The sequence below is a fragment of the Mustela lutreola genome, chromosome 3 (assembly GCF_030435805.1).
Source record: "Mustela lutreola isolate mMusLut2 chromosome 3, mMusLut2.pri, whole genome shotgun sequence".
In the NCBI taxonomy this organism is placed as follows: Eukaryota; Metazoa; Chordata; class Mammalia; order Carnivora; family Mustelidae; genus Mustela; species Mustela lutreola.
The window spans coordinates 44,875,901-44,896,913 of NC_081292.1; the positions used below are offsets into that span (position 1 = coordinate 44,875,901).

General features: G+C 36.2%; 1 protein-coding gene across 2 annotated transcripts; it reads right to left on the bottom strand.

The window, feature by feature from the left end:
• Positions 1–3,723: 3,723 nt before the first annotated feature.
• OTUD6B (OTU deubiquitinase 6B) lies at positions 3,724–20,920 on the bottom strand. Of its 2 annotated transcripts, none has more exons than XM_059166055.1 (7): positions 20,642–20,920; positions 19,779–19,930; positions 17,297–17,377; positions 12,394–12,706; positions 10,246–10,307; positions 6,977–7,083; positions 3,724–6,187 (listed from the first exon to the last, which is right to left on the bottom strand). In XM_059166055.1, the coding sequence occupies exons 1-7, from the start codon at positions 20,814–20,816 to the stop codon at positions 6,103–6,105; spliced, it is 975 nt and encodes a 324-aa protein (XP_059022038.1). In that variant the 5' UTR covers positions 20,817–20,920; the 3' UTR covers positions 3,724–6,102. The 2 variants fall into 2 exon arrangements, with proteins under 2 accessions (XP_059022038.1, XP_059022039.1); XM_059166056.1 differs by lacking the exon at positions 20,642–20,920 and adding an exon at positions 14,530–14,667 and having other exon boundaries at positions 19,779–19,825.
• Positions 20,921–21,013: the final 93 nt, after the last annotated feature.

Sequence of the window (21,013 nt, forward strand, 5' to 3'; positions counted from 1 at the left end):
ATGCCAAGCAAGATTCTGGCTTGAGCACGAGGCACCCTTGACTGAAACATGAACTGTACTTTCCCAGACCAGCTGGGGATGGTGGTGGGCAAACCAAGTCCATGTACTGGCTAAAGGCCACAGCCTTGACTCAGTCCTTACTGAATGCTGCCATGAGTGCTGGCCCAGTGTTGACAGTTCTGATTTCTATAAGTAGAAACATGGCCTTTAAGTGGAATCCTCCAGTTCTTAAATACTGCTAACTAATTCACTTTTGAATTTTCTGTGAACCACTTCAAACAAAATACCTATCCAGACCTCATTCAGCTTCCCAGGATAGCAGTTCGGGTGCAGCAAGGCAGAAAGAGTCAAGGGTACCATCCTGAAAGCCAGTCAAGGGAAGAGGTATGGCCAGAACAGAGCCTAAGGAGGAGGAATCAGCAGAACATTATTGTGAACGGCAAGACAGAATTTCAAGGAGCCAGTGTCTACAGCATTAAATGCCACAGAGATTTCCAGGAAGATGCAAGAACAGGTGAGTGATCACTAGTACCACTTTTAGAAGTGGTTTCAGTGGAGTGGTGGTATTAAACCCAGGCTGTTGTGGGTATTCTTTGTGAAGCTTGGTAAAAGTGTTTTCTTAATTGACATTAATTCACCAATAATATTTAAAAAGTTAAAAATCCATTAAAGAATATCATAGCCAAACCTGAAAATTCTTTTCTGATCAAGATTCTTGACGGTTCAATTCCAAACAGAATATAAAAGTCAAACTTTGAGATAACAGATAAGAAGCGAAACAAATACTTTAGAATTTTTACCTTATTATCTCAGATTCTTCCTGGGACTCATAATGGCCTGCAAGCTACAGAAAATCCTCTATGCTGAATACCATGAGCAGCACTGAAATTTCCCCTCATTACAGCATCTCAGGCTCTGCTTTGTGAACCACCTTCATGATCCCACTTTTCCAAAACAAATCATTAGCCTTTCTATCACACCCACCTCCCTTCCAGGTGACACATAGGCAAAAACAAACAAACAAACCAAAAAAAACCACAAACAAAACCCCCACATATACAAAACACAGCAAAATAACCATTATTTTCATATTTGCTATAAATTTATAGAGCATTTACGAAAATCCTAGATTCATTATCTAAACTTCCATATTTACTTGTATCATTCTCCTACTAAAGCAAATGTTACTATTATTCCTGTTTCCTAAAAGCAAACTGGAGCTCTAAAAGGTTAAATATATGCACAAGTTTAAAAAATAAGTGACACTAGGTCTGATCCCAAATTCCAGTATTTCCAATACATGTAAAAATGTACATGTGGTACTTTCCAGGACACATGCATGGCAGGGCCGCCTCTCTGGGTACATTCCTATTTGGGTGAGGCCATACGACAAATTCAAGCCAATGAATGGAAAAAAGTGTTTCTTCTGAACCACACCGTTGGAGTCAAACTCCAGAACAGTCTCCTAGAAAAGTTTTAAACAGTGACAGCTTAGGTCCCAGGGTACAGACATGGAGCACAGCTCCCAGCAAACTGGCGAAATATAGCCCATACAAGAAATACTCCTTGTTGGAACAGCCACCAAGATTTTTGAGTTGTTACCACACTCAGACTTAAGTCTATCCTGACTCCTACCACCAGTGGTCTCAAAAGTCAAACACATCTCAGTGGGTTAGGATACAGTATGAACATAGGACAGAAAAAGTTAGGGTCCAGAGCTTTTCAAAGGATGTTTGTGTTAAAAAGTCTAGCATTAGGCAGTTGCCAAAATTATCAGACAAGTAACTCTGTCTCATGTGCCCAATTTTTATTTTAAATGGTTTTCCTTAGAATTTTCCAACCTCATTAGCAGGAAAATGTGAAGATTTACTAAGTTATTCTCAACTGGGCGCAATTTTGTCCCCAAGAAGACATTTAAAATGTCTGGCGATATTTTTCTGCTTCACATCTCTGGAGTCAGTACTACTGGCATTCAGCTGGCAGAGCCCAGCAGAGCTAAGTACCTTATAACACACAGCATGGCCCTCACAAATCATCCAGCTCAGAATGTCTGTAGTCACTATTGAGAAACTCTGGTAGAGGTGTAGAATGCCTTTCTGATTTCAGGGGGGAAATGTCTGATTCAAAAACAGCAATTTACTTTTTAAAATTAGGTTATTTTTGTCAGTAAACTTACACATTGGGTTCTCATCAGTCCTCACGGTGATACTGTATTGGTTAAGATTATAAATAGTAATTGGAGTTTCCTTTTGTCAAAACAAAGGTAACACAGATAATAAAAATCAGGATAAAGGTTTAAGTCATCTCTGTTCAGAGAACTGATAATTTCAGCAGAAAGGTAGTAATTTGTTTCAGTAAGGTATGCTTGTCATCCTGATTATACTGAAATAAGACAACTATAAACTTCCTGGTCAGTGTATTTACAAAGTTTGTAGTATTTTCTTGGTTTATACACTTACCTTAAAGGACCTTTATATTTCATAGATTAAAATTGATTGTCCTAATTGAGACATGAAGCAAATTAACAGTCTCAGAAGAAAAAAGAAAGCTCTCTTGGGTTTTTCCTCCCTTAAATCAACTCAAAAGACTAAAAGAATTCATCCAAGGGGTTACGTAAATTAGAAAGCAGCCCTTTTGTAAGCAAGCACAATGCTAAGTCAATACCTCTCCCTACTCCTGATGGTCCATTAGTCTAAAGACAACTCCTCAGAGTCACAGCCTATCCTTTCAATTAGTCATATGACTGTCAACAACATTTATGAAGCACTTACTATAGAGGTCAGGCAATGTACTAGACATTTTATTAATAGCCAAAATGTTCTTGCTTCTAAGCACTTACAGACAGGGGAAAATAATAATAACAATAAACGAAATACAAATAATTACTAGTGTGTAGTTACTAGATATCAACATGTATGAAGTGCGGCACCCAGCCCAGCCTGGATGGGAGTTTGGCTAGGTAATTAACTTAAGACCAGGATAGGAAGCTAGGCAAAGCTGGGTGGGTAAAGTGCTCAACTCCGAATGGCAGCTCAAAGGCCTTCAAGTTGGAGGGAACAATGGTGAACAAGAAATGATACTTCCTACAAGTTGCTTTAAAAACAAAATAAAAATAAAAATAACTCCTTGAGTTATATTTTTCTGCAAGATGGAAAAAGATTTTAAACAAGATGTAAGACAGGAAAGAAAAATGAATGTGAAACAATATGGAATGAAGAAAAACCACACTCATTTGTTCAATAAAAGTAAAAACATTATGAAATTACCAATTTAATTCTCAGAAACACAAGTGTTCCACTCCTTCAGCTAGTTCGTGAGAACCCGTACCAAGATAATATATTAAGAATGATGTGCCAGCATTAATTTGCACAAATTTCCTTACAACTTCACACTTATACACAGTGCTTATTTTTCTTCTTTAACACCCAAGTCTTAGAATATTCTTCAAATTCATTTGTCCTAAATTATTCTATTGTCCTTCATTATTCTAAGAGGTTTTAAGCTTCAACCTGATTTCTAAGAGCCATGGCTTAAATGCCTATCACTTTATCTCCCTCTATTCTGTCTGAGACATAATGCTATGCTTGATATATTTATTCGAAATCCCTTAAAGCAAGAATCTGTGATTGTATTATTCTCAATTATATGTAAGGACAAAATAGAGCCTGGTAAAATTCTAAAACAATCTGAGAAGAACAATTAAAAATAACAATTGAACAAATGTTGATTTAATTCATACAGCTTTTATTCTTCTTTTGGCAAACATCAGATAATATGAGCAAAATTATACTGCTCACTATAGTTACATACATTCTTTTTTGCTTTATATAAGCTTGTAAACATATGTTAAGTGGATAAAATGCTTGGCTAAAGACATATTCAAAAACTCTGATATATACTTTTCTGAGTTAGGAGAAAAGAAAGCTTATGAAACTTCCATTAGACCATAATCACACAGCAAACTAAATTAGTATATGCTGTTTTTAAATTAACATCTGCCATTTTTTAAAGACTTCAATTTTTGGTTACAGCTAAAATGATTTTTATCTGAAGTTTTAGAAAGAACAGAAGCTGACCACACAAATCTTACCCATAACCATACTGGCCATTTAAAAATAAAAAATAAAAATAAAACTATAATCAAGAAAATTCCACTCATCTTATTAGAAAAAAATAGCTACCAATAAGTTATTTTAAATATAGATGGCATTTGTAACAACTAGGTTTCATGATACTTGTCTTATTACTTCTCAATGCTTATCTTTTGATTTTAAAGTAACAGATTACTTCATAATAAAGGCAAGTATAATTAAATAATTTTATAAATTTCAGATCAAGAACTCCAAAACAGTCAGCCTTCAGAATACATTTTGTTTGGCAGACAGAATGGTTTTTCATCTGTTGAAATGGAATACCTTCAAGCAGTACTTATTTGCTCTAGCTGACTACAGTCCCTACCAGCTTCACACATGGTCACCAGCTGGACATGCGAGGCTCACACCCGGTTTTAATATTATAAAACCCAGTATCTACTTACAAAAATTAGTGGCACTCATGGAGGAAAAATTCAAATATTATGAACTTGATGCTAAATCTTACTACTCATTCCTAATTTGGGAAAACTAGATCAAACCCAAAAGGACTCATTTTCATAATACTTAATTATATAACAAATTATCAATGAGACATGTTTCTATTATATGGATACTGTCATCTTAGGAAGAACAGTGTTAAGGGTAACCTGAAATCAGATACAGATAAATCATTCATATCATGAAGTATTGTACACTGACTTCACTACACACAGTCATAGCTCCCAAACAGTGGCTTTCAACTTTATCCCTACATGTAACACAAACAATCTCAAGTGTCTGAATTAAAGGACAGATATCATTAAAAGGGCTAACTAAAATAACAAGTAACAAAGGCTTTCTTCTAGTCCTAAAGAATGAAACAAAAAGAAAGGTTCTGTAAAACAAACTGGAAATGAGGAAGAATTTGAAGTCAGGTTGGCCTTGGACCCTTTTACATTGCTACTTCTTCCGTTTGTTCAAGCTAAAGAATAAGAGAGGCCACAAACTGTTTCTTATGGAAAAGGCTGCAAAGAAAACATATGCAGCTAAGTGAGGATGAGGAAAACATAACAAAGAATATAAAACTTTGTAGTTATAAAGCTAATCACGAATGATGGTATTGGAGCTCCTTGCTGGCTCAGGCAGTAGGGCATGCGACTCTTTATCGCAGGATCATGTGTTCAAGCCCCATGCTGGGCAAAGAGATTACTTCAAAAATAAAAAATAAAAATAAAATGTAAAAAAGAGACACTAAAAAAACTGTAAAAAAAAAAAAAAAAACAGTGGTAGTAATTCCATTAGGAAGTTTAAGAAACAGCAAGGAGTAACAAATAAATTAGAGACAGTAATCTGATAGGTCTTTATTTGCACACAAATAAAGGCTAAAGTATAATCCTTTAGAAGTCTGATCTGTAGGGGACACCTATTTGCCTTTGAATTTCTCATTTTTTAAACCTGATTTCCATGTGAATAAATATTTAAAAAATTTTTAAGTTATTAAAGCAAACTTTTTAGCTTCACTTTGACAGCTATATAAAAAAAGTTTCATAGTATGAATCCCATCAGTACCAAGTTACTGAAATCAGATTCATTTGTAAGCACTAATTAAATCTGCTATCACCATTACCATATAGAGATGACAAAAAGACCAAGTCATTTAATTTCTTCAAGAAAAGTAATATTAAAATGGCTACTGAAAGCTTTTACTAATAAGAACAAAATGTTTAATTTACTTTCAGTGCAGAACAGAATGTTCAGGACCTAATATTAATAAAAATATCAGCAAATATCAGGTCTGTAAGTGACATTCTCCACACTGGACTCACAAGTGTTTTTAAAATACCACTAAGCGAACACTGGTTAAAGTTTATCTCTGACACATTTTTTTTAAAAAAATCTCTTAGTAGCTTTGCCATAAAACTGATTTAAGGTAGTCATGTTTTTCAGTAATGTTAGAACAATCCAGCACTTGTAAGAATAGTCAGATCTGCACACTGTACTAAAACATAATTGTGCAACATTCTGTAAACTAGCTGCAATTTTCAGTAGCTGTGTTCACCAACTGTGTAACAGAATTGTAATGTTCTCCTAAGCCGTATGCATGTCTCATATATCTGAAATGAGAAAAGGAGAAATGAGTAGTTTAGATGAAAGTAATTCATTGTATATAAATGTTTATTATGTATATAAAACGAAACAGTCTGAATGAATCACTCTACAGGGGTATCACTCAAAGACTTCATTGACATATTACTTAAAAGTTCAACACCATTTGAAAAGCATCAGCAGTCAATAAAACCTGGTTCAATAACTCTGTAACTGAGTTTAAGTCAGGGAATACACAATCACTGGGTGGGGAGGGTAAAGCGAAATACTGAAGTGCGGAATACTCAATAGCTTAAACTTTTACCTAAATTTAAGCCATCAGTGACTGCCTTTGTAGGTTTGGCTAATTAGTACTAAAGCCAATGGCAAACTCTCCATGCTTTCAGAGAAGAATTCTCATTCATGTAAAATACTTTTACAATATAAAGAAAAAATTCCTGAAGAGTAAATAACTAGGCAACATGAATATATTTCAGCTTTTACACGCTGAAACTTAGCATTATTCATGTGAAACTAGGACAATATGAAAACTAAGGCTAAAATCTGTAACCTTTAGAAATGATTTTATTGTTAACTCATACACAAGAATAAACCACTAGGGGTTTTTTAAACAATTACCTAAATCACATATTGAAAATGCTTTCTAATTCTATTATTGCCTTTAACATAAGATAAGCATGATTAATGCAGCTAAAGATACTTTTTTCTGATTAATCATCATACACAACCAAAATATTTGAATAATTCTTTTTGTCTTAACTATGAAAAATGTAAAGTAAAAATTTCCAGGTACTTACACAAGTATTAATGGGTTTTTTGGATATTCTTCACCAACTACAATAGGAGGAGAATCTGCCTGTATTATCTCTATTGGTGTTTGCAAAATGTGAGACAAAGCTCTTAGCTATAGGAAAGAAAATGTGTTAGTAAGGAAAATAAAAAGGTCAATCTTACTCAAATCATAAAATACTGAGTATGCACAAATAGGGCAACCATCATCCAACAGCGATCTATTCTGTTCCTCACTGTACACCACAAGCCTGCCACATAGTGGACACTTAATACATATTTGTTGAAAAACAAATATAATATTTATTAAATCAAATGCAGAAGTTTCAAGCCCTGGCTGCATGACAGCTTTTTAGAAATGGCAGTACCACAGTTAATGAAGTGAGAACAGGGTAGATTGGATTCATTATACTAGTCTCTCTACTTTTGAATGTTGTTTGAAAATTGCCAGTTTTTAAAAATACTATTATTGCTCAGGTACCAGACCAAATCAATTACAGTTTGGGAGGGGTTGAGAAAAAAAGAGAAGAATAGAGAAGATCAGGAGGTTTACTACTTTTTTTTAAAGCTTTTCAGATGATTCCAGTGTACCAGTGCTGATAACCACTGCTTCATAATTTTCAAAGCATAACTAGACTGATTTATGTATATGAACTATACTGTCCTTACATGGGCTTTCCATCTGATTAATTCACAATGTTAATTTCGTATCATACATTATAAAATTAGAGCCTAGGGGTGACTGGGTGGCTCAGTGGGTTAAAGCCTCTGCCTTCAGCTCAGGTCATGATCCCAGGGTCCTGGGATCGAGCCCTACATCGGGCTCTCTGCTCGGTGGGGACCCTGCTTCCCCCTCTCTCTGCCTGCCTCTCTGCCTACTTGTGATCTCTGTCTGTCAAATAAATAAATAAAATCCTTAAAAATAAAAAAATTAGAGCCTAAAGTCAGATGAGTAATAGTTAATAATAAGTATTGGTAGTAATATTGGTTAGACTTACTGTCCAAGGACACTAAAGCTCTTTTATGTATATTAACTCATTCAATCATCACAATAACCCCATGGAATAGGTACTACTGTTACACATTTTAAGGAGCTAGAATCTGAAGCAGAGAATGGTTAAGATGCCTGCTGTAGTTCAGCACAAGGAAATAAAATGACCTGCCATTGAACTGATTAAGTGTGCCTGTTCATAATTTCTTTTTTAAGATTTTTATTTATTTATTTGACAGAGATCACAAGTAGGCAGAGATGCAGGCAGAGAGAGCAAGGAGGAAGCAGGCCCCCTGCTGAGCAGAGAGCCTGATGCGGGGCTCGATCCCAGGACCCTGAGATCATTACCTGAGCCAAAGGCAGAGGCTTTAACCCACTGAACCACCCAGGCGCCCCCCCCCAGTTCATAAATTAAATACTTTATAGTCCTCACTCATAGTGCCCTCATCTATATATTTACCTAATTATAAGCATTCTGTCTGGAACATGGCCCTTTTAGAAAGTTTTAATAAAAGTAAGAAATTAGTTCAAGAATGTGGAGAAAATTCTATGCTGCACAACAGTAAACTTAATCCCATGCTCTATCTCATAAAATGTTCCTTTGGGACAGTTTTTTTTTATACCTGAAATAACATTTTTTAAAAGCCAACCAGAATGGAGGGTGTGAAACAAGTTCTGGAAATAACCTTTCTAAATCTTTTGAAATCACCCCTTCTAAGTCTTTTGAAATCATGTAAAGAATTTCTTTTTAATAATTTAAATTTACTCCATTATGAAAACAGCATAATTATTTCAAATTAATTCATAAACCAAAAAACTTATGAATGCCCTTCAAAAGATGTTTTAAAGGTTATTTTTCCTCAAATTATTTATTTTTAATATTTTATTTATTTATTTGAGAGAGTGAGAGAGAGGACAAGCAGGTGAAGGGGCAGAGAGACAGGCAGACTCCCCACTGAGCAGGGAGCCTGATAAGGGACTCCATCCTAGGATCCTAAGATCATGACCTGAGCCCCCTAAATGCCCCTAAAGTTTTGTTCTCAACTTAAAAAGAATTGCTTGGGTCTCTAGTTCTCCTATTAATTTGTGATTCTCAAAAGAAAGCGCAAGCATCTTTACTCCTAATGTAGTCACAAAGCTACTATGAAAATTTCCTGAGTTTCAGAGACCCAGGAGAGGCATACAAAATGAATGGACATAGTTCCCTCTGGTGGTTCAGAACAGGAACAAATAGAGCACTGAGAAAAAGATTTTGAAGAAGCATTCATGCCATTTCTTCCAAAAATAAAGTTCTTGAAGTGAAATACTTTGAGCCACAAACTATTCAAGATGAGTAACCATCACTACCCAATACTAATTACACTGTTAGATTCAACCAACTGGCACCTTAGCTTACAAAGTTCTATGCATACACTTATTTAAGGTCCACAAATGACCTACCAAGTCACACAAGGCTCTTATTACCCACATTTAATTAGGAAACTTGAGCTCAGGAGGGTTGGCTGACCCCCCAAAATCACAAAACTGAAGAAGGAGAGGAAAAGCCAGGACCCAAACCCAGGACTTTCTCTCTCATCCCCTGACATTTGAATACCCCAGACTGCCTCATTACCACTTGGACCAAAGAAGTGTTCTGTTTACTTTTTTTTTAATGAAACATAATTAAAAATAAAGTAATTAAAGCTTTAAAGACAATCCTGATTAACTCCCTATATGTGACTGAACATACTGTTTTCCTACACGTGAATTTTAAGGCATTAGATACTGCTTTGGAGTCAGTCAGTCAGTATTAACTGGAATTCCAATTGTAATGTACTGTGATAGAATCTGGCCTGTAATTTCACATAAAAATACTATTTTCTATTTCTAATGTAATGGATAAGTCACTATAATAGCGATTCATCACCTGAGTCACTTAGGGTAAATTTTACTGTACTTGAATAAAATCCTCACTTTCTGAAGTCCAGAAAATCAAATATATTGCCAGGAGCAGCATCACAAATGGAAGCCAACAGGTACAAGATTAGCCTCACCAACCCACAGATTACACACTGGGTTATTTAAAATAAAATAGTGCTTTACTTCCCAAAGATACCTAATTAAATCAAAGGTCTAAGAATGTTAACTCCCTATTTCAATCCTTCATCAGCAGAGAAATAGCAAATACATAAAGAAAAGGGATACTCAGTAACTGGGATCATCTGGAAAAGATGTCTGAATAGGACATATGGGATTCAGAAATTAAATTTCACAATCCACAAATACTGTAAGTGTTTACAAACTTACCTCAAGCTGACCTCCCCATGCAGCTGTGTTGACAATATCCTCACAGTACTTGCTAAACTCTTCTGTAGAGATAAATGGGACGGTAACACTTAATTTTCATAACTCATGTTACAAGATCCCTTTAATACCTCCCACAATTCCTGATCATTACTCAAGTTGTGAACTTGAGTTCCTTCCTCTACCTGCACTCTCCAGAATTTAATCCACTTCCCATATCCACACTTAACTCGCTTCAACTTTCTACCACCTCTCCATCTGAGAGCAAAGCTATTCATTTCTGCTTCTCTCTCAGACTGAAGCCCAGGGACCTTAACCACCCAGCAAGACTATTCTCTGTTTACCCAAGCAACCCGCCAAACTGTCACCATATTCACCATCTTGACATGTATTTTAAAGCCCAGACCTACAACTGAAAAAATACACTGAACAACTAAAACAGTGCAGTCTTTGTAAAATCAGGTCAACTGTGAGACCCCATAAGAAATGTGAGAAGAGAATTAGGGTAAACGTAGAAATGACCAGAAATTCCTTTCCCAGCAATAGCACCGTACCAGAGTGCCTTCACTGTTTATTTTGAAGGCATTTACTTTATTTGCTTCAGTATCAGTTCTAGTCAAAGAAAGGGCTTCTTGGATCAGTCATAAGAGTTGGCAAACTCACAGTTTAATGGCACATCTTGAGCGTACAAACTTTTATACAGAAAGTTAAAATGGGAAAGAAATATCCTCCCTATTTAGAGGAAGGGAAAAATATTAAGGGCATCTATAGAAAAGATGGTCTGTGGGTTTGCCTCATTCACTGCTGTATCTCCAATGCTCAGAACAGTACCTAGAATAGTTCCTGGCACACAGTCGCCCTCAATAAATATCTGGTTGAATGAATAAGAAATTAAGTCTTTTATCTTTTTTTAAATTCAGCAGGCTGAGTTGCCACCTCTTTTCCACTGTCCTGCAACTCGCAGAGGTGGGGACTCCATTCAAGGAAAGCCAACCTTAACCTTCTCTTCTCCAACCCATTCTGGCCATATAACTTGCTCCCAGAGGATACTACCACACCTATAAGCTTAAGGACTAACTTCCCTCTGTTCCATCTCCGTGTCCCCCCCACACTCTGAGATTTTCACCTGCTCTCTCCTTTGCCAGTTGTGCCTTTTTTTACACCTCTCCATAAATACTTTATCTTAATTATCAAAGGTATTATAAAGAATAATAAGGCAGGTTATCAACCCATTCATTTTTGGTTTGGCAAAGTCAAATTTTGCCTAAATATTACAGCTTATTAAGAAAATTAAATCTTGGGACCCCTGGGTGGCTCAGTTGGTTAAGCAGCTGCCTTCGGCTCAGGTCATGATCCCAGCGTCCTGGGATCGAGTCCCACATCAGGCTCCTTGCTCAGCAGGGAGCCTGCTTCTGCCTCTGCCTGCCATTCTGTCTGCCTGTGCTCGCTCTCTCCCTCTCTCTGATAAATAAATAAAATCTTTAAAAAAAAAAAAAATTAAATCTCCCAAAGTACAGGATAAAAGTAGGATTTAGCCTTCCCCATCTTTGTGCTTATGGTCTTTGGGCCCAATACTTCCAAAGACTAGTCAAAGCTTACCTCTATGCCCAAAATTTGTGACATGTGAACTCATAAACAATTTTTTCGATAATGATAATGAATCCTATTCCCATTTCTATCTTAAATTAAACAATATATTAAACCCCCAAATAATTAAGTGCTTAAAAGATCTTAATAAAGCAAAATGTACTAGTATATATTAAAATTATAAAAAATAGGGCGCCTGGGTGGCTCAGTGGGTTAAAGCCGCTGCCTTCGGCTCAGGTCATGATCCCAGGGTCCTGGGATCGAGCCCCGCATCGGGCTGTCTGCTCTGCAGGGAGTCTGCTTCCTCTCCTCCTCTCTCTCTGCCTGCCTCTCTGCCTACTTGTGATCTCTGTCTGTCAAATAAATAAATAAAATCTTAAAAAAAATTAAAAAAAAAAAATTATAAAAAATAATTCAGCCTAAATTTTAAGATTTTTTTTTCCCCCTCTGTAAGGACTATCACGGGTTTTTCTTATTCTCAATCCCAGGAATCATTTCAATTTAACAGCAGCAAGACATAATGGTGGGGGAGGGAGGGAGACATAGTGAAGAAAAATAAATTACCTGGAGTATACATATCTCCTGTATTAGGATTTGTTAAAAATGGCAGAAAGTCTTCCACGTGGCCTTGTATATATTCAGCAGTTTGTTTTCTCAAGGCAGCCACAGTCAAGGGGCATTTCTGTTCTTTCAGCTGATCTTCAATGGCTCTATACATACAGTGGCCATCAGATGGAATCTGTTTGATTTCCAACTGCCTAGCTGCCAATATTTGAGCAAGTTTTTCACTTTCCATGTGTCTAGCTCCAGATAAGTTCTGAATTTCAGCTTCAGCTATCCTTTCTTCCCGTTCCTTTTCCAACGCAGCTTTTTTGTCCTGGGAGGAGGAGAATACAGGAAAGTTAATTTACAACAATTAGGACTATTTCACATTTATTAAGGGGATAGAAATGTAAGACTCTCAAAACTTTCTGCCGTTTTCCTCCCTTCTCCCACAAGCATTATCATACTGATGATCTCATCATTTAAGGAATTTTTTATACTACGACCTCCTTTAAGGGCAACTTCTCATCTGCATGTACCCAACACCAAGCTCTGTACTAGAACAAAAAAAGCCTTCAAATTTTTCTTTGAAGTCTATTTAAAAACTACACGACAAGTTTCTAAAATCTCTACTGATTTCAAAGTACTGCCATAAGACTGAGTTATCCTAGCCCTCAAAGCAACATCATTATCATATTTATGCCAAGCTAATCCAAGCTTTTCAACTTATCATTCAACTACTGGAGCATTAACATGCTATATCACCAGTGAGGCATCAATTGCCAAAGCCTTTAGAAGAGTACAGGAATTCTATTTATCTAGCCTAAAGAAAAAAAACTGTGTGTACGTGTACACACATACACATTTAATTAAAATAAAAGATAAAAAAAATTCTTCTTATGAAAAATTAAATGCTACAGATAGACTGAAGTTCCCCTAAGGACCACTGCCAATTTCAATGCTTGCTCTAGAGGTCTGGTGAGTATCTTTGTCAATTTTTTTCCTAAGCATTTTAACAAATATAGATGTACTCATTAAAAAAGTATAGAAAAAAAATTTGATCAAAAAATGATATCATATTACATTCTGCAACATGCTTTCCTTATTCAAATGTCAGAAGAGCTCTTCCCATGGCAACATATGCAAGGATGGTGTAGGAGTAGAGCAATGAGATCTGTAACATGAAGGTTGGTTAGGAAGTAGAATGAGAAGGCTAGGGGAAAAGAGAAAAAAAATCCGGACAGCTATACTAGCAAGGAACAAATCCAGAAAGTACGACATGTTTCATAGCTGAACACAGTTCATAGAAACATGTCAAAAAATGAGGTTGAGGGCAAAAAAAGGTATGTATATAGTTAATGTGTGTTAAATCTGTACATTCATAGTTTAAAAATTAGAGAGATATACACAAAATAGACTGCTTTTCTCTGGATCATAGGATTACAAAGTAAGTTGTTTTCCCCCTTCACCTATTCCCCCCCATCCACCACCCCTCTATCAACCACTAGTTTGTTCTCTGTATTTAAGGGTCTGGTTTTGTTTACAAAGTAAGTTTTGTTTTGTGCATGTGCACACGTGCACTTTTCTACATCTTTCTAATTCTCGATCATGAATATGTTTTACTTATATACAGGTCATGAATGCTTTTCAATTTTAGTATATGTGCTGCCGAAGCAAGCACTCATGAATCCTTTTCAATTTAAGAGAATAAAAATAGTTAAGTAAAATTCCACATCTTGATATTGGTAGCAAATTACAGTGAAGGATTTGGTAAACCAAGAAAAAGAAGGGAAAAGTAAAGATTTTCATGTCCCTAGCTCTCATTCCTCTTTGGGGCAGAAGAAATTAATGGAAAGGCAAATTTCAAACTTAATGTCACACACTTGAACTACTTGCCTGTTATGTGCCATGATGGAACCGAAAGTGATTTATAAATTACCTGAATCAAAATATTATTACCTCCCTGACAAAACATACACCTATTTAAGTTTGTTCCACCCAAATCCAACCATGCCAGAAGTAACACGAACAAATTTATTTCACTGCATACCTACAACTATGCATCACAGCAGCATAAAAATCTTAAAACACAAGATGGCACTGTTACTTTATGAAAGTCTAAAGAACATTTTCAGAGGGGAGAGGGAGGATAAGCACCTTGGATATCATCTAATCCAAAACCCCTCATTTTCCTCTGAGGAAACAGCACGCAGAAAGAATTCCAAAGGCCATACAGCTGGTTTAGAAGCAGAGTGGGACCAAGGACAACACAGAGCACTCCTTCTATCCAGGCACCTAAATCAGAATAAAAGTTGGAGCAGATGGGAGCTGGAGTTAATGATGTTATATACTAGTTACTAGAAGAGTGGAATTGTATACTTCTGCAAAAAACGTTTAAGCCTCTAAAATACTAATCCAAGCATTTCATTTTTGCCCTCAAGCTCTGCTTCAGTGTTACATAGCAATTGTGTTTTCTTTCTAGGCAAAAGGGGGGAAATACATTGGATTCTGTTCCCAGCCATGGACAGCTTCCCAATGGCACTAAGCACTGCAGTTTCTACAGCCTTAGTGCTGGAGACAGAATGGCAACAATTAAGTCTAATGAAAACATATATTTGAAATGAAAACAGCAATTAACTCATAAATATATTGTCAGTAAAACTAGAGTCATGTCAATATAGTAATGCAGCAAAATAATCTCTGAAGAGAAATCGTAAGAGCTGGGTACTAGTCCTGGGTTTTTATCAAACTTTCAGTTTGCCACTAAGACAACTGGGCCTCAGCTCTCTCATTTGTGAAATAAAGAAATTGAACTAGATTTCATTCTAGCTCCCAAATTTCCTGTTTCTGAAACCCAATTCTTCTAAGTTCTACTCTGGGCTCTTTTCAGCATACCAAAGAGCTTCTTCCATTGAAGCCTGATGAATTAAATAAAATACTCCCTGTGTTTTTCTAGATTCAAAGTAAGAGATTTGCTCTACAATATTCCAATAATAAATCTTCATAAAGTTTTATCAAGTTTTTCTAAGACAGAACTATATCTCTCCCAAAGACAAACACAATTAATTTATTGGCTTTTTATACCTTGGTTTTTTGGGCAAAAAAAAAAAAAAGAAAAAAAAAGTTCAGGTTTCATTTTCTTATATACTATATAAACTTTTAAGTGTTTTCAGTTCCAGAATCCTATTAATACTATTAATATAATAAAGCAATAAAAAAGTTCAGGCATTACTTCAAGGGTGTTTTCTTGCCAAGTGTTTAAGCAGCTGACCATAAAAGATACTAAGTTTTTTGAGAGTATAGTTGAAAAGGTATGCATTTCAGCTACATAGAATTTTAGGAGAAAAGTAACAAATGTTTGAGAAAAGTAAGGGAGTTTAATTTTTTGTTTTGTTGCCTGAGGGTCCAGCTGGGGATGAGTAAGATTTGATAAAGACAGGAATCAGTTGGGACCTAGGTTTTCCAGAATGAAACAGGCTACTCTAAGATGTATCAATTACTAAGTAGAGGCAGTACCAACATGTATTTTGTTATGCCCCTGCCAAGCAAAAATTCTGATCTTTGTTTTTGAGCTATAGAAACTACATGATAATTAAGGCTTTTACAAAAAGAATACACATTATAAGGAGGGAGTTAAAATAGACAACCTCCAAGATACCATAAAATCTAAATTTCATGACTCAAGAAAATAAAATCTTAACAGAAGTATGAGAAATGTTTGACAATGCAACTTAATCAACTTTCAAACAACAAAAAAAAGATACAGTCTTGGGTTGAATTTCTAAGAGGCACACTATGCAGTACTGAACACACTAAACAATGCTATCATTTGCTGACCCATTAGTTCTCCAGGTCTTGTGTTTGGGCTTTGGAAATGGTATATTATTTAATATTTCCAGTAACTCTGTAAGGTAGGTATTATTTACCCCATTTTGTACATATGAAACTGAGGTTTAGAAAAGTTAAAAATCTTACCCAAAGCCCAACAGTAAATGGGATTAAAACCTTCATATGTCTGACACCAAATACCATGCCCTATTAAAATTATGTACTACTAAATTATAAAAATGCTAAGTTAGCTAAAAATAAACATTTAAATCCTGCAAAATATCAAATGTAAGTAAAACAATATTTGAGATTAAACCTACTAGATTTAAAGCCTTTTTTCTTTTTCCAAGTGAACAGCTGTAACCTATCTAATTTCATTCCCATAATTTTGATTTCATGAACTCACTACTTTCAACAAATCAGTTTTCTTATAGCTCTCTGATGATGTAAAATTTCATGCCCAAATTTATTTTTATGCATGCTGTTTCTCCTACTCAAATATCCTATTTAATTAACTGTACTTTCTTAAAATTCCAATTCATTTTTTAGTAATTGGCACAAATGAACTTTTCCTTCTCTGACTTCTCACTGCAACTAAACATTACATAGATACCTGCATAATTCTGAGAATTTTGTACACCTGTTTATCTTAATTTCTAGATTCAAATCCTTGTTTCACCACTTAGCACCACAATTTTTAACCAAAACAGAATCACCTTAGCCCATAATTATACGATTCTGAATTATTAAATGTGGGATAATATATTTGTAAAAATATCTTTTGCACACTTTCTTTCTATCCCTACTCTTTGAGACCTGAAAATTGTACATGTTATTTTATACTGTTTAGACCTATTTTCTTCTCTTCAAAATAAGGGTAAGACTCTACTAGATTATAACTAGGACTAAATGAGGTTTCATATAATCTATAAGCCTAGCATTGTATCTGGCACATACCAAGGACTTAACAAATGTTAGTTCAGGTATTTGGCAAGAAACTCCATCTTTTTTTTTTCTATTCCTTTTGTATACAATACCTAAGATACTAATAAGCATATAGCACTAACTTAATTACTTGGTGACATGACTTTCATACCCGTCTCTTTTGTGCTTTTGATATCCGAGGTGGCTGATTCTCAAGAACCAAGTTTGAAATGTTAACAGCAACAGAATCTATCTGAAGGAAACAAAAGCATTACCAAGTTAATGGAAAATCAAGTTCTTCTTTAAGTATTAGATTATTAAATTGAAAATCACAAAGAAAGAAAATCACCAATATGTATAATACAACAATTCAAATTTGAATAACAGTACTAGGTACAATATTACATGACATTGTTTTCTTCTTCTATTTTTAAGGGAGAATTTGTCAGAGTCCCACAAAGTTCCCTTAAAGCTCTCCAAATGCTCATCCCTGCAAGCTTTCCTTCCTTCTTGAAATTCCTATTTCATTAATCTAAATACTTCCTGTAAGTGCCAACTTACAGTCTTTGAGCAGTTCACCTTTTCCTTCTCTAAAGGCTGACAGTACTTATGATATGTAAGGTCCTGTGCTAAGGTGCCTGAGTGGCTACTTTGGTTAAGTGTCAGCCTCTTCATCTCAGCTCAGGTCATAATGTCCAGCTCCGCACTCAGTGGGAAGTCTGCTTGTCCCTCCATCTGTGTGCATGATGTCCAGCTCGTATTCTCTCTCTTTCTTAAATAAATAAATAAACTCTTAAAAAAACAAAACAAAACAAAACAAAATAAGGTCCTGCACCGGATCAGTTCATTACCGCCTTCATAACCCTTTCTCCATCTCAATTAGCCAGAACCTAATGAACACTGTTGAGCTTTCTCTATCCTCTTCCGTCTACAAACTGATAACTACAGGTAGAAAAGTTAATGTATTGTTCAGATACCATAACCAATCTTAATCACCAAATGGCTATCATGTGTTTGCTGAAGTAAGAAAAAAGATGCTAGACTAATGATCAGTGTTAGTACTAATATTTTATTACTGCAAATGTAACTTAAATTAAGTTTTTGGTATAACAAATGCATAAAGCATACAGAGGACTCTAATAAAAAAAGAGATAGCAGTCTCCAAGGCTATACCCAAATTATCAAAATATGAAAACCAGATTAAGACTTCAAAGAGTGGTTACATCAACTTTAATAAAATTAGCATTCGTGTATTTTTTCATAGGAATCTGCTGAAATCTACAAACTGCCATACTGACAATAGGCAAGATACAGAGAAGCATCTGGAAAGCAATGACATGAGAATTCAGATAGTGTTCAGAAAGAAAACAAGCTTAAGTTAATGAAAAAGATAAGAGCCCAAAGTAAAATGGTAGTTTGTATTTTAACAGTTGAAGAATATATTCAAAGAAATCTTTGAGAAGAATTCATTGAGACAGAAATCTCAAAACTGAAAATTGGAAAGCAAATAAAACTCTATCACTAACAGAAAAGATGGGGAGATAGTTAGGAATACCATGATTGCAACAACACAATTAAATATCTGGAGAATCATACCATGCTACTTGGAAATAAAATATGTTAAGGCACAGGTCAGGATCTTAATGACTAGCTAATAAGGCTAAAGAAAATGAGACCATGTTTAATACGCTGACCACTGTAAATCAGTACAGACAAGTTGTTTTCACTATCAACAGCAGACCAAGAATAAACCAAGTAAAACTAACTTATGGTAGATAAAATGTCATCCAGCCATAAGAACTTTCTATCAAAAATGGAGTAAGATTATGGACTCTGTGATCGCTGATATCCAAACCCATGTGATAAACCACCATACCACACAAAGTTTTAACAGAATTCAGATTCACATCCTGGAGTAAGACAGTCCTGATTCTGAATTCTGGCTCTGGCATTTAATAGCTGTTATGAATTCAGAAGGAAATTCTTAATCTCTGAGTCTATTTCTGCCTTGAAAAATGAGATTATCTACATTTACTTCATGGGTAATACCTCATAGTGTGTTACTAAGAAAAATTACATGAGAATAATGCACATGCTGTCTTAAAGCATTTGGCACACTATTAGCTACAATGATAAAATAAGTATTTGTTAAAAAAAGACAGTATGCTCTACTTTACCCAAGAAACAAAGTAAATTTTCATATAACCTGAACATGATTTCATATTTGCTGTCCCACTTGATTCTTACAGAATCTTGTGCTAAACAGCTAAAGTATTTGTATCATATTATAAGTGGAGAATTTTATGCTTAGGAAGTAACTTAACCAAGTTAGCCATACTATTTAATGGCAATTCTGGGGCTAGAAGTCTGATCTTCCAACTTTCACTTGGTGAAGATTCCTCTGGTCCACTTTTCCATCGGTTCATTTGGGGGGCAAGTACATAGTTGAAGTGTACGTTTTTTTCTGACCTCCCTTACAAAAACACATTACCAAGTAAACCTTGTCACAGAAATATTAATGAAAAGTAATGCATGAGCATGATTTTGTAACTTCCTTTCCCTCTAATTATATGATTTCATATAGTGAACAGTTTCTTAGAGGTGGACAGTAGCTTTCAGATGCTGTAGGCAAAGAGAAACATCACTTTACATACTTTACTTTCCTTAGAATTCAGCTTCAGTTGCTCCAATTCCTCCTTATGTTTCTGTTCCATTTCTGCTTCCAATTTAGCAACATCTTCAGTGAGTTGCTTCCTCCTCCTTTTGTCATTCTTGGGAACAGCATTTTTCATACCCTGAATTTTAGCTGAAAATCCACCAAAAATCATTAAGTCAACAACCCAGAGATTGAAATGAGAAATAGGGACAATAGGGGATGGTAAGGGGAGAAGGGCGTACACAAGTAATGTAAGCTAAGAACAGTAATTACATAACAATCAGACATTTAGGGCGTACACAAGTAATGTAAGCTAAGAACAATAATTACATAACAATCAGACATTTACAGAGAAGAGCCCAGATGAGGGAGAGAGCACCTCAAAAAAAAAAAAAAATCCTCATTAACAAAATGTACCTCTGTTTAGTTTAGTGTGATAGGGAGTTAAAAAAAAAAACTCTAGTTTTAAATCTCTCAAGCATCCCTTTTGAGTCCTCAAAATCGAAGTGAGGTATTTCAAAACGCGTCCATTAGCGCCCAGTATCAGTAGCTGCTTAGGAACAGAAAAGGGAGACAGGGGAGGGGGTGAACAATCTGGGCCCAACACGAATTCTCAGACTCCAGCACCCGGCGGTGGCGTGGGGAAGAGAGGACGCGGTGGACCTGAGAAAAGGAAGCTTCTGAAGATTCGGCGGATTAAGGGACCATCGGGCCAGGGGATTAGAAGGGGTGAGGCCACTGGCTACTTTGGGAAAGCCTAAGAGGATCCAGATCAGAAGCCTCTCGAGATTCCGCAGAACCGACCCACCACGCGCCCTTTCCTGGGTCCGAGAGATTTCTAGGTTCCCATTCCCTCGTCACCTTGCAACTCCTTCTTCTCTTTGCGATGCCTTCTCATTAGCTGCTCCTCCTCATCAAGCTCCTCCGCCAAGACTGACTCCATGACGACCAGGTAGCCTTGCACGTGCGCTGGTAGAAACCTGCACCACCGGTTACCCCGCACTTTCCACCCCTCAACCTTCACCTGGGGTGCCATTGGTCGTGCCTGGGACCCAGGCCCGCCTTCGAGGCGGTACCGGATCTAAGCCGAGTCATTGGACCGAAGGGACAGGAGATGGGATGAACGCATGCGCACTCTCAATGACCCCCCCAGCTCCGATGAGGCGGGAGAAGAGCGACGGCGCTTGGGGGTGTGGCCTGGTCCGATGGAGTTTGCTGCCTCGCGATTGGCTA

Excerpts from the sequence above, each read along its gene's own strand:
- OTUD6B (XM_059166055.1), bottom strand. The coding sequence starts at position 20,816 with ATGGCACCCCAGGTGAAGGTTGAGGGGTGGAAAGTGCGGGGTAACCGG. Across the intron at positions 12,707-17,296 it reads CAAAAGCACAAAAGAGACGG|GACAAAAAAGCTGCGTTGGA; the intron begins GTATGAAAGTCA and ends TCCTCCTCCCAG. Across the intron at positions 7,084-10,245 it reads CATGGGGAGGTCAGCTTGAG|CTAAGAGCTTTGTCTCACAT; the intron begins GTAAGTTTGTAA and ends TCTTTCCTATAG.